The 15,074-nt window shown below is 32.1% G+C and overlaps 1 protein-coding gene across 2 annotated transcripts in view; it reads left to right on the top strand.

The window, feature by feature from the left end:
- Cap-H2 (Chromosome associated protein H2) overlaps positions 1–15,074 on the top strand; it is a 64,008-nt gene that overhangs the window by 27,602 nt on the left and 21,332 nt on the right. Inside the window, exon 8 of one of the 2 annotated variants that reach the window (XM_076447877.1) lies at positions 4,501–4,629. In XM_076447877.1, coding sequence (XP_076303992.1) covers positions 4,501–4,629 — 129 coding nt within the window. Of the gene's footprint in view, positions 1–4,482; positions 4,630–15,074 lie in introns of both variants that reach the window. The other variant, XM_076447876.1, reaches the window with a different exon arrangement.

Raw genomic sequence — 15,074 nt, 5'->3', positions numbered from 1 at the left:
AGTGTTCAAAAACAACAGAATACCCTAAAAAAGAGGCCCCACTGGAAATTTTAATAATCTTCATACATTTAAGTTTCTTATGAGTAGTTTCTGCAACTCCGTTACTTGAAGGATTCAATCATTTGTCAACAGTTAGATCTAATTATTTTTAACTTTACTCAGAATTGGTGATTCTCTAAGCTAGAGAAATATAATACTAAACATGTGTATCCCAGTTGTATAACTTTTACATTTTTCAGTATTATTTTTTACATACCTATTACCAAAATTCTTAGAATGCAAAAAATTAGGAAATATTACATACCAAGAAGTTGTCTAAATCTTGACAAATAACTATCTGTGTTTTCTCAGTGGAAAAGTTTTTCACTTTATGCTTCTGCACTTTAATTTGCTGTCAACTTTTTTATACTTCCAACAATTTCATAAGGATTTGACATTTTATGTGACATCAAAAATTTTATGAATGCTAGAATCCACAAAACAATATGAATTGCCTGCATTCAGAAAGAAAGAAAAAAGCTCACTGGCTCTTTCATTATGGATTCATAATCGTGAAGATATCTGTGATGGTAATTATACTATGATTTTGGATAATATATGTATATGTTTGCAAACTTTTGCAGGTTATTAGTAAACAATACAAAACTTTTGTAAAAAAAAAAAACATTTTTAAATTTAGTAATAAGATTATTAAAGATTTTCTCATAATTGTTTTTGTTGTTTTTTTTCAGAAAAATAACTAGGCAACATGCAGAGTAATTTTCATTTTATGATTAAAATACTTTTACACATAAGAAAATTTTCAATTTTCATGTGTGGATTCCTTATAAGCTACAGATAATTATCAAATATTTAAAATAAACAAAAACCTTTCTATTTTATGATATATGAACCATCAAATTGGAATCTCTGTACGTGTTCAGTAGATTTGCCCGATCTTGTAACCACCATAAATATTTAGGAAGTAAATATAAATTATTCTTTCTTTCTAGAATGTCTACTACTGGTTAAAACTCAAAACACAAAAGTTTAATCAAAATAGCTTAGATGTCATAACATTATACATTTATATATATATATTTTATTATATTGACCTATCAACCATTGCTGGGTAAGATACAAGTTACAATAATGTGGTGCACATATGCTCATTATTGTATCCAAGAATATAAAATTGACCTTTAGGCTTTACAAAGTGACCTGTCGTGGTTGTGTTTTAGTGGACTTGTATTTTGTAAAATACAATATATATGTATATACATTACTACTATTTACAAATAAAATTTTAAACTGATTTTTCTTAAAACATAGAACAAACAGTCATGAAAAAAGTAAAGCAAACAATTATCTCTTCTAGTTATGACCTTTATGCATAGTTGCTGCTTGTTGTAGGTTGCTAATAAGCCTTAAGAAATTTCTCATGTGGAGGACGTGAAATGAAATTTGTTGTTTGGTTTTAGTTTTTTTATATGCATTTGAAAAACCAGAAAGTTGTAAATTGCTGTAATGATACCACAGAAATCCATTATAATTTATTTAGTTTAGTAACAGAGCTGTATATGGGTAAGAAGAAAAAAAAATTTTTAACAGGTTTAAAATCCGACTTATCAGCACGAAGGTTTGTCTTGAAAGAAAGAAAGAAACGACACTGTTATATTTGAAAATGGCTAGAAAAAGCACTTGTGGGACATTTTAAGTTTTTGATTGGTTGTTTATATGTCATATATAAAATTAAGTGTACATAAGAAAGTTTCCAAAAATCAAAGGAAGAGAGTGGGTGAGCCAATGTGTTTGATTCAGTACATTAGTGATATCTCATCATATAGAAGAGATAGGAGGTTTTTATTTTATATTCTAACTTTTAAATATGTAAAATTTCAGTTCCAAATTTGTACAAAATTACAGACTTTGTATTTTGACATAACAAACATCCAATTTGAACCAGTTACATTTAACATACCACAGGACACACAAAAATTGATGTTTAGGTGTTTTTTTTGTTTTGTTTTTTAATATTTACTTTTGAATTAAAATTAAAATAATGTATAATATGAAAATTTGAACTATAATGTACAATGTGATACCAAACTCAATGACATAAATTCATAAAATTATTCAGTAAAGTTTTGGATGCGAGTCAACAAACACAGTGGCATGGCTTTTGACCAGTGACCCATCATGATGGGATTAAAAAATTAATGTCAACCAGCTAGTTAGGCATGAAAATTTTTCTCATCTGCAGATTTTTAAATTTTATTTCCATTATTTCTAAAACCTTCTAAATACATATGAAACATTTTTGTTTTTTTGCTAAAATTATATTTTATCTGTTATCTTCTGTACTGTACCACAGTATGAATTTGGATAATTTGACTGACATTTTAGCCACCAGGAAAAAGTATAAAATAATCCATTTCTGCCAAAGTTTGAGAGAGAGGATATGAAAAAAGTGGGTTACCCTTAGGACATCATATAAGGGATGGGGGAAAATCTGAAAGTGGACAAGTTGGAAAGAAAGGATGCCACAATGCACAGAATAGCAGAGATTGAGAATTTTAAGTTTCATTTTGAAACTGAGTAAATAGAATTTGTATAATATTGAAACTTGAGTTATTAATTATGTTTTAATGGCAAGTTTATTCATATACATTAAATGTAATTAGTTAAAATATATAACTGTAATTAAAAAAACATGATGTATGCACTTTTACCTGTCCATGTTCAGAGGTTTAAATATAGCCTATAGTAGTATATATTCATTTCTGACATCAGAATATTGTAATTGTTTTTTTTTTTTCTAATAAATAACTTATAATTGAAATTCCTCCTACTTTGTTTTTGATTGTAAATTTATGTATATTACCTTTGTTATGTAAGGGAAATAAAAATTCAGGAGAATTTTTGTTTGAAAGTTTAAGGAAAAAATTAAGTTGTGACTTATAATGGTTCTTTCATGTCAAGATTAATTTGTTTTGTTTTTGCTATGAGTTAGTCAAATTCTACGTGTCGTGACCTTTTGATGCAGTCACATTCAAAATTTAATTGAACTACTTTAATACCAATATATATGAATAAGCTTGGCACAGAAAGGTAGTTAATCAAATTTTAATATTGTATAAGTTGTAATTTCTTAATTTTATAAGGAAATAATTAAGTAATTTCTTAATCTCCTTTTGTTCTTTAGATTTTCTCCTGAAGTACAGAATTTGGTATAAATTTTAATTTTATAAGCTTCAATTTTATATGTTTATAGAGCCAAAAACTTAAGTCATACTCTTTGTGTCACATTCTCTCTCTCACTCAAATTGCCAGTTGTTGTCTCTGATGTTTTATACTGTATTATTAGTAACAAATAGAAAGCCAAAGTTTTAATCTATCAAATGTGATGTTATACAACATTGTTTTCACTGCAGACCATTGTCTGTTTTGCTTTTAGTTTGAAAACTTTTCTCACAGGATTCACATTGACAAGCTTAGTTGAATATTTAAAGGCTTTTATTGCATAGTTAGAAAGCCAAAAAAATAATGATAATTATAGGGTATTGTTTGTTTTCTGTATCTTCTTATTCTGTGTTTGTAAGTGCATTATTTAATTAGATAAAAATTATTTGTTGTAGTAGTAACATTGGGGTAAAGTAAGCCTAAGTTTCACTAACAATTAATAGCAAAAAAACAAAAAACAACATAAAAACAGGAGGATCCAGGTAACTACTATATTTTTTGTTTTTCATGTGTATATTATTTATTTATAATAAAAGTAACCAAATGTAAGAAAAACAAAAAACAACATAAAAACAGGAGGATCCAGGTAACTACTATATTTTTTGTTTTTCGTGTGTATATTATTTATTTATAATAAAAGTAACCAAATGTAAGAAAGCAAAATCAGGTTAGATATGGTTAATATATTTTTATTTTTTATGGTTCTTATAAAGTCAATCAGTTCGAGCAAGTCCTTTTAGAGTTAGGGTGGAGAAAATATAAAATAAAGTGTAAACTTCTGTAGAAAACTAAAGCAGCTGATATTTATATAGGTTTTAGAGAGTATGCAAATGAAACTTGTAAAACTTTAAAGAGAAGGAGCATATTTAATCTTAAATCACTTTTGCAGTTGAAGTAAAAAACATCAATTCCATATCTTTACAAGTAAATATTTTGTAAAATAAGCTAATTAAACTAATCTGATATTGTGTGTGTGTATGTATATAAAAGACGTAATTTTACTGAAAGCTTACAAACTGTTGTGAAGATAAATATGCCATATTAAATGTTATAGTGTGGAAACTCTGATGGTTGCTTTGTGGGCAAAGGGTCAGTGGAATCCATTGACTCCAGCTGAAAATAATTAATGAAATGAAATAGTTTTTTTTTTAATTTGTATCTTTTAATAACTAATAGAGTGAGGGTATACTTGTAGTAAATAATTCATGGTTGAATAGGGTATTTTGATATTATGTAACATGAATAAATCTTTTTACTTAGTAACCAATGAAATTGCAGGATGCGACTTTATTCCATCACCACCACCTCCATCACCTCCTCCTCCACAAACTGAGATTTCAACTCCAAGAAGACCACGACAGAGAAGGACAGTTATAAAACCTATACTGATTAGACTACAGCCGGTAGGTGGTTGTTAAATTTATGTGACCATTTCTATTTAATTTTAATGCAAATATTAGGATTTAGTTAGTTTATATAGAACAAGTGTTAAATTTAGTTATTTTCAGAAGCTGTTCAGGTTTGTTTAAGCAATTATCTATAAATCATACATTGTGTAGTTCATATAGTTATAAATTGGTGGTGATTTTTCTATTGCTGTGTCATGTTACTAGAACCTTCTGAGTTTTTTCATTTTTTACAGCTATTACTCAGTTGCCAGGGTTTCTTCCTATGCCCCTCTAAACATTGGCTTGGTTTTTTTATTGCTTGCTCCAGTCTTTTATACCCCTTTTAATTGCCCTTGCTGATATTTGTCTCATGACATTCTCCACCTACATTAGTGCACACACTATCATGGTACTGTATGTAAGCACCTCATTTGGATTTTTTTTCTCCAGTACAACAGTTGTTTGGAAATGCTTTGAACATTCTCCAGTTAACAAGCCAACTTACGGTATGAATTTCTGGATTATGGTTTTTGTACAGAGGCTAATCAGGTTTCTCCTATCTCTGATATTTAATGTACAACAGTTAAAGGGAGGAGGTCACTCTCATTTGAGATTGTCAGTGTTCTTATTGATATTGAGATAGAAACATAAAATAGGTTGTGTGTTCCTCCAGGGATCACTGAGGTTGCAATTGAGGATGATTCTTGACATTCTGGAGAGAATTTAGATTCATTTTTACCTGCACTGCCTTTTAACTTGTTGGCTTCTTAGTCCCACTGTGGGGCAGTGGTATTTTACAGACTTCCAATTCTGGAAAACGATGTTTGATTTCTTTTAGTGGACCCAACAAGTAGTCCAACATTGTTTTGCTCTAACACAATGAACTTACCTGACCAGAAATTGTTTTAACTGATGTAATCAACAGTCTTTAAGTGATGTATTTAAAAGCAAAAAAAAGGCTGCTTTGGGATAAGTTGCCTTTGATTTGTTTTCTTCTGTTGATTCATTGAAATTGTGTAGATATAAGTTTTTTCTCAGTTGCTTATGAGCCTGCTTCTTACTTGATGGCTGAAATGTTTGGGAGCAAAATTTTAGTATCCTTTCCATTTACGGCATTGAGATTTATGCAAGGAGGTTTACTTACTAATTATGTGAAGGGATAGTTACACCTTATTCCATGTGGTTTTCAGAATTTTATGATTGAGCCTACCATCACCAGGTGAAAACATCTTATGCCTTTCAAATTTCAGGATTCCAGGATGGAATTTGTAGTTTCCTTGAATAGGTCAGTATTTGTGATGGGATAGGATAAGTCTACAGATTTACAATTCTAAAGTCCAACATTTTGTTTTTCTTTCACATCATTCTGTTGGAAGACTTTCAGGACCACCATTTCATTGATGATGAGTTGGAACTACAGTGAACATGCACATTGGTTCAATTGTTGGGTCCTACAAGGGGTCATAGTTTTTCCCTTTGGTACATTGGTATCCAGAATAGATTTTGTTTAAAATAAAAGATTCCTCTTTTCAGTCAAATTTCTGTCAATGGCATCAGTAAATATTTGTATGCCTTCAAGTTATATGAAGGCTCAAATTTTGTACATGTGGTAACTTTAATCATGGATCCTGGAGCATTATAGGTTCTTGAGCTGGAATTAATCATTCATTTCACATTTTCACCACTATTATTCACTCAGTTTGTACAGTTTCTGTCTTCTGCAGATCCTTAGAGTTTGGAACTTAATTCTAGGGATATCAAGATATGGTTGGTTTGGGATGCTAGTTCTTTCAAGGTTGTATTCCTCTCAGTTATTGGGCCCAAGAACACAGGAGAGTTTTGTCCAGTGATCAATATTTATCAATATCTAGATTCTCAGTAGGAGATGCATCATCTTCTGTGGGATCCTATTTGTAATACTGGTTCAGATTTGACACTTGGCTATTCAGTTGAGTTGAGCATACCCCTTCATTTTAATCGCTATTGGTTCAGTATATTTTTTGTGGAAGAAGGTCCATTGTCCTCTTATAATTCCAAACACAAGTGTTCCCATTTTGGCTTTTTGGTAGAGCACTGCTTGTTCCCTCCCCATAATTTCAGGGGCAAGTGGAAATTACATTGACTATATGGTTAGGAGGTGAGGATGAGTGGCCATAATTCCAGACCAGATAAGTTTTCTCAGGTTGAGAAAGGCATACATGGTTTTGTCATTCTGAGTCTGGGGTGCTGCCTTTCAGATTGCTTCAGGTTGAAGAGAAGGTTCATTCTTTTCACTGTTTCTTACCTTCTCATAATTTTAGTGGCTTGAAATGCATCACTGTATGACAACAGGTTGAAATCTATTCTTATGTATGTATAGTGCAGTGTGTGATATAGGACTCATGACCCTATTATACAACCTCAAGTAGTGGAATGTCAGCTACGTGGTTGGGGCATGGCCAGTGGTAATGACAGATCATGTCAAATTTCACTTATGTGTGAATAATTTAGCTTCAGAATGGAGAGCATACCTGCTCTGGATGCAGTGAACTTCTCCTGTTAGGTTGCCAATCTTTTCTTGGCATATCCTTGATCTATGCAAACTCTTTCTGTACATATATTGTCTTCACTGGTTCCTTCATCTTATCAGTGTGGGATTCTATCTCTAAATATGAGAGAAGGTATGTTTGAAAGTTAACATTTTCTTAAATCAAAAATGTTCTAATAATAATATCTCAAAATTGAACTTTCCCACCCTTCCTCCACACTAAGAACTTGTGTTAGAAATTGGTATAGAGTCAATTCCTAAAAAGTGGCAATATTACCAGAATAAGGTGCTTATATACAGTACCAGAAAAGAGGATGCCTTGATGTAGGTTGAGAGTGCCATGAGACAAATATTGCCATAGGCAGTTAAGTGGGGTATAAAAGAATGTAACGTGTGAGAAAAAATCAGATCAATGGTTAGATGGGCAAAGGAAAAAACCCTGGCAGTTGAGTAATATCTGTAACTGTGAGAGACAGAGGCATATAGATCCAGACTGGTGATTGTAAGTTAGCTTCAAAGAGCACACAGTGGTGATTTCTAAAGTGTAGTTATTACACCTTGTATTGTAATAACAGGATATGGAAGAAATAATTTGACTTGTGTAGTGTTCTGAAGTAATTGAACCAACCAGGACTTTGAGGAAAAAAAAAAGAGTGAATTATTTAAAGCTCTGGATATAACTGTGATAACAATTAATAAAATCAAAGGTTGTATACACAATTGACTTGTTATAATACATTATTTGAGAACTATTGGACTGTATGCTGTTTGTTTATGGTTTACATTTATTGCTAACAAGTCATAAATACCTGTAAATTATCCAACTCGTACATAAAAATTGACAGTGGATATTGTTAGTTAAAGAAAGTGCTGAGTGTTGAGTTTATTGATTATTATTATTTTCTAAGTATATTGCTGTCTAACTTTGACATTTAAGTAATGGGAAATATTTTTAAAGGTTTTCTTTACATGTGTGGAATTTTCCCTTTCTATCTTTATGAAGTGTAATTGGCTGATTGTAATTGAACAATATGAAAGGTGCAAGTATTAGCAATATATTCAGGTTTAATGAGAAGCTGAACAGCATTAAGCAAGTAAAAGAGGATACAGCCAGGACATTGTGAAGGTAAATGACAGAAAGAATAGTCTTTGGAAAGACAAAGAACATCTTCAGAAGAGGTTGGCAAGACTGTAGATAAAGCTGAAAAATTGTGTAAGCAGTAGATTTTTGAAAGAAAATAAAGTGAACTACAAGAAGTTGTGTACACAGATTCAAAAACAACTTGATAGAACATTTATTTTGGGTCGGTATTACAGCATCAAGATCATTCAAGCCAAATTCTGAAATTGGAGAAAAGTTGCTTCTCCCTCCATATGCCAACAGGAATAAGTTTTTGAAAATAAAGATAACTTGTATTTCTATATTAAATGCATTCACCATGAGAAAAACACAGCTTAATGAATAGAATGTTGTTTATTTAGAGATTAATTATTTCTCGGGTTGCACATAGTTTGAATAGATTGGGGTAGGGTACATAAACATGAAAAGAGAGTCGAATTAACTCATACATATTAACCTTTTTGCAATGGTCTTGGTGTAAAATACTGAGTTTTAATACATCATGTGGATCTTCACAAAATTTGGTGGATTTTTGGGAAACATTACAAGTCTTTTTTTTGTACAAAAAATTAGATTTATAATAATAAAGAATATACATGAAAAACAAAAAATAAGATACTTCTTCCCCATCAATGACACTTGACCCTATATTTTTATATTAATTGCAGTAGTGGCTTTAATAATTTCTGTTTAATTAAATAATGCACCAAAGAACATTATTTTATGTTCTTATTATTCTGTAACATGCACAAAGTAGACAATTTACCTTGACTATCACAGTTTTTTTGTCTTTGTTACTATATGACAAGTATCACTACCGATAAGGCCAATTTAATTTATATGTTTCCTTCTATTAAAAGAGAAACTGGCAATTTTCTGTGCAGAAAACATAGTAATATAATACCTTATTTGATAGATGAAAACCTTTACTTTCTATGGTTATAAATAATATTGTATTAAATATATGAGAAACCTATTAACAAATCCTGAAAGAGGGGATGAGAGAGGTGGGTGTATCAAGAGGGATCAGGTGTTCTGTTTGATGGCTCTGTAACCAAACAAGATTGAAGTGTATAAAAACTGTACTTTGTCTGAGCAATGATAATTTGTTAGTGAATAATTTATACTTTCATACTAATTGGAGGGGTAATGAATACGTTAGTGAAGAGGAGATGTCTAGAGAAAAAAATGTTACATTTCTCACACTAGAGGCGGCCTTGGAGGCCATAGCCATCCATGTTTCCTTGGGTCACACCATCACTGTTTGTTCTCTATATCTGTCACCTGGAGAGACATATGATCAATCAGACCTTGATGCTTTCATTGAACAATTGCCATCTCCTTTTTTAATCCTGAAGGACTTTAATGGACATCATCACATCTGGGGAAATGCTGATATTGATAAGAGAGGTCACCCTGTAGAGCGTGTGATCTCTGATCACAACCTTTCTCTTTTCAATACTGGCTCTTCTACTTATTTCCATGCATATAGTCAGTCCTTTACTGCTATTGATCTCTCAATTTGCTCCCCTTCATTATTTTACCATTTTTCATGGAGGGTTGAGAATAATCCATGAGGCAGAGATCATTTTCCTGTAATCTTGAGAGACTGGCCATGGTCAATTCCGCCCGACCCCCGCGTGCCCCAGTGGAAGCTGGATCAGGCAAACTGGCCCTCTTTCACTGCCCTTGAAAGAACTTGATTCTGCCATTGTCTGTAAGCCATCAATAGATGACTGTGTGGCAGCAGTAACTGACTGTATTATACAAGCAGCTGCTCAGTGTATTCCTAAAACCTCTACACATTTTCCACTATATCCTCGTCCATGGTGGAACCCTGCCTTTCACATGGCACGGAAGGCTCAAAAATGAGCCTGGGATACTTTCTGTAGATATCCCACACTCTCGAACCACATCGCTTTCCAGTGGGCGTGCACATGCTTGATGGGTAAGACGTCAAAGACAGAAGGAATCTTTGATTAAGTTCACGACCAGCATATCATCTACCACCAGTTCCAAAGTTGTTTGAGACAAGCTTTGCAAGGTCAGAGGGCAATATCATTCTGTCCCCCTCACCGTATTGTTCTCTGATGGCCAGGAAGTAACTGATACCCAGAGCATCACCGATACTCTAGGTGAAAGCTTTTGCCCGGGTATCTAACATTGCTGCCTCTTCTTCCACCTTCTTAGCTATCAAGACTTGGGTAGAATCTTCACCTCTATGATTGTAATTGCCCCTTTACCCTGATGTGAAACCCTAACCGGCCCTTCATCAGTCTGCCATACATCGGTTGGACCTGATGATATACACTATGAGATACTGCACCATCTATCTTCTGCTTCTCTTGCTATCCTTCTGGTTGTTTTATCCGGATCTGGCAGGAGAATGTTTTTCCTGATGCATGGTGTCAGGCTATTGTACTGTATGGTATGGCACTTTGCAAGACCTCCATATATATGAATTACATGGCCATTTGCCCATTTTTAATAAAAATTTTTTTTAATGGACAGGAGATTTCGTGTTCGTGTGGGTTCGACACATTCCCGTTTTTTTCTACAGGAATTTGGAGTCCATAAGAGCTGTGTTCTGAGTGTCGCACTTTTCAGTATAAAAATTAATGCCATCACTGTACAACTCCCTCTCACTGTTGCAAAGTGATGTGAAAGTCATCGAACATGAGGTCTGTTGAGCGACAGCTACAAAATGCTCTCAATTGTTTACTGAAGTGGACCACAGCAAACCGTTTGCATGCACTTTTGCCACCAATGGGGTATTTACCCTGATCCTGAACTCCGTGTCGGTGAAGTTGTGCTGCTTGTGGTCTCTGAGACTAAGTTCTTGGGGCTTATCTTTGACTGTAAACTAACCTTTATACCACATATGAAGCAACTACAGGTCAAATGTACAATAGTATTGAACATCCTCCGTGTCCTCTCTACCACCACTTGGGGAGCTGATCGATGTTCTATGCTAAAGATATATTGTGCTCTTATTTGATCAAAACTTGATTATGGATCACTAGTCTATGGCTCTACCAGATCATTGGTCTGAAAGATGCCAGACCCTATTTTAAAAATTAAGATTGTTTGTAATTTTAAAAAATTAAAGAGTGGTACATAAGCCTGAAAATTTTAGTACATTAAGAAGTGGTGCATGAGCCTGAAACATCTGAGAACCACTGCTCCACAGAAAGCTCACATATCTAATAATAATCTTGGTTGTGTAAAAAATGCTGATTTTCTTTTTACAAGCAGTTCAAGACAGCATTAAAGTCGATCTCCAAAAATGGTTGCCTATCGTTTGACAGTTTTGTCAAGTCAGCTCGTGATTGATTGCTCATTTTGGTTGTGATTATCCTGTTTTATATTTTAAAACCCTTTTCATAACCTTTGCTTATTACAGGAATATATATATATATATATATATATATGTATACAATACTAGCTTCATTTTCCATATTATATTATATATGGTCTTTCTATTGAGCTCAAATACTTTTAAAGAGTTAAATCCTTCAAGAAGGTACTCTTTGGTAATCTTATTTAACCCTGCATTATTTTTGTAGTGGTTATAAAGGACCTCTATCTCTTCCACACTAAAGTTTGAAAATTTTAGCAATTCTTGCTCTTTAGCAACAGATCATGAAAGTTGTAAGTTGTGCTAAGGGGAACCTTTAAATTTTGAGTTTAAATTTGAAAAACAATTCCACTGATGTAATTGCTCATAGATTTATTTCTCCAGACCTTCTGTTGAGTGAGATACTTCAATTTAATGTCACTTTTTACTGGTGATGTACAACTGATATCTGCTTTTGGTGATTCCTCTTTTATATTTGTCTTCACAAATGACTATGTCATTATTCACCTTACTGCTCTGTATTACTTACCATTCATAGATGACTATTTTCTGGGTTTTTTTTCACAACAAAATCAACCAGCTTCTGTGCAAAGTGGCCTAATGTTTTAGTCAACTTACTAAAATATCATCAGGCATGTTCACTGTAGGTTTGATTGATGTGTAGGTAATGAATCACTGTTGAAAACTTCTGTTGGACTTAACAGAAATGGAAGTACATAATTGCAGTGAATTTGTATTTCAAATATCTGACCATTAGTTTATTAGATACATAGTTTGTTCAAAACAGAAAAGCCTTACACTGAACTTATGTCCTGAATGGTATCATTAGTGCCTTCTCCATACTGAGACATCTTAATATTTCAGTTCTAATATGTGTCAGGTAATCTTTGTATTTTGTTTAACTTGCTACTGTTGAGTGCTGAATTACTTAATTAGAAGATACTTGATCATATTCTATTGTAAGTTGAGAAACTTAACAGCTTGTGATGTAGACAGAGAGTATCTGTGTATAGCACATTGACTGCAACAGTTGGAGTTGTGTCCAAATTAAGAGAGATCAGTTCTTTAGCTGTTGGTAGACTCATTTCATGGTTGTTTCAGCATTTGCCAACACAACTGGAATTTGAATGTTTTCAACAATGTCAGCCTTGACTTGCCCACAAGCATCAACATTCTGTGTATATATTATAAGCCTTTTTAATTCACTTTGTTTGTACATTCATCTCATCCAAATATGTGAGATTGGTTGATGTTATTTACTGTTTCTTTATGCACAGTTTCTGCAAGGGCTGATTAAAACTTACGTTCACTGTAACTCATTACTACCTCTTGACATATTATCTGATAGCTCAAGTATATGAAACAACAAATTTAATGTAACAATTACATAATATCACAAAATATTGGCTTGAATGGGTAGTTCCTTATATCTGACCCATTAGAAGAACTTTAACGTAGCAATAATTGCTTTATTATTCTTGTTGATTGAGTTTGCCAGTATCTTCATAAGAGCCTTCTTTAAGGATGACTTCATGACAGCATAAAGGTGGTCATGTGCTGAAATTAAAACCATTAAAAATGAGTACAAGTTTAAACTTAAGAAACAAGTGAATAACTTATATAGCTTCATGCTTAACATACAACATTTGTTTAATTTAAAATCTTGTTTTTTAGTCTTAGAAAAACTACTTTATTTCATTAATTTTTGTTTTCAATTTGAAACTATGTTTACAAAATAATAATATAATTTTCTAAATTAGCTGTATTGTCCTTTCTTTATTTTACCTTATTTTTTATTTATGCTTTGAATGCCATTTATGATTTTTTGTTTTAGCAGGGTTTTCTTGCCCAGGCTTTTATGTTCTGCTTTCACATGTGTCTTACAAATTAACTACTGCCAAAATCCTTTGGTGTCTTGCGTATATAAACAAAAGTTATTCTAATTCAAAACTTTGTATAAATTGTTTTGACATTTTCTTCTTTAATCACCTTTTTTCTTCTGTCAAAAACTACTCAGATTTTACCAAAGGTTTTTGTGTAATCAACATGCTGAACACATTTTGAACAAATGAAAAATATCATTGTGGGCAATAATGTGCAAGTTTGATTTTATAGCATGCTTCAGGTTCATACGTCTGTTTAACCCTTAAACAGCAGCTGCCATCATTTTATGCTGCTACCTACAACATTCCTGCTGTTTAAGGGTTAAAGAAGGTATCACAACCTTGTTTTTATAGAGTAATTTTCAAGATTTAAGTAAACTTCATTATCAATGTATGTTAATAAACTTGACATCAAAAATAGTTTATAATTGAAATTTTAGTATTGTGAAGTATTAATTTCTTTATTTTAAAAGGAAATGTTTAAAGAAATTATCTTCTTTGTATCTTGTGATGCTTCACTCCTTATTGCCCACTTTAGATTTTATTTGTACCCCTAAAATCTTCTGAATTTAGCACAAATTATACACTGAGCTTTAATGTAAATTTATAGCTTGCAAGACAAACTTTGGAAATTATTTTTGGATAACAAACACAGAAGGATGAAAAACAAATCCCTATAGTGAAATGTTAGGTTATGTAAAATAAAACTGTTTACCATAAAGGTATACTCTTATTCTAAGGTTTATTGCTTGTCTTGGTACTTAGACATGGTTCAAAGAGTAATAAAACAATTATTTAAATGAAAGCATTTGGACAAATTGAGGCCTAAGTTCTTAAGATAAATGATAGTAATTGTCTGTTACAATCTGTAGTCAAGTTGGATTTTTGCCTCTATTGAAAACAGAAATCAAAGTCAGAACTTTGAAGAAAAAGTTTAAAGGCTTTTTATTTGGTCAAGTAACATGATTAATTTTTATCTTGAAATGTACAACATGCTTTTAATAGACAGCGTAAAGGGTTAAGAATTTCCCTGTTTCTTAAATTAATTTAGTTGGTTTTACCTTTGATTTTTTTTAGTTTATTTCTTCTTAATTTTTCTGCATTGTATAATGATAATTTATTAAATAAGTAGTTTAGAGCTGTAGCTGATATTTTTTAAGTTGGAAATTAAAAAAAAAAAATTGTCTCTATTTCCATTTCCAAACATGTGTTATTCATAAAATGTTTTGTAAAGCTGTTGCTGAATTTTTACAATGTATGATAAAACATTACTTTAATTGTAGTGGAATTCACATTCTATTAAGATTAGCAAATTAGGTCCTGGAAAAGGCATGGAGTTTTTGGTTTGGTTTTTTTTCACATGCTAATATGTAATAACTGTGGAAGGCATATCATTTGGAAATTTCATTTGCTTGAACTGTTCTATAATCAGCTACGTATAGTGCTCTAAAAAATTATACTAGTTTTTTTAGTAGAATACCTTGGGTGAAATAGTGGCTTTCAACGTCTAAAGTGCTTCTTTACCACTGGACTGGCTTGATCACAAATGTTACAGTATATCTATATTGGAAGTTCT

This window comes from Tachypleus tridentatus, chromosome 8 (genome assembly GCF_004210375.1).
Source record: "Tachypleus tridentatus isolate NWPU-2018 chromosome 8, ASM421037v1, whole genome shotgun sequence".
NCBI classification, from domain to species: domain Eukaryota; kingdom Metazoa; phylum Arthropoda; class Merostomata; order Xiphosura; family Limulidae; genus Tachypleus; species Tachypleus tridentatus.
Note: the sequence above shows the minus strand (reverse complement) of the source record. Positions and strands in the feature narration are given on the sequence as shown.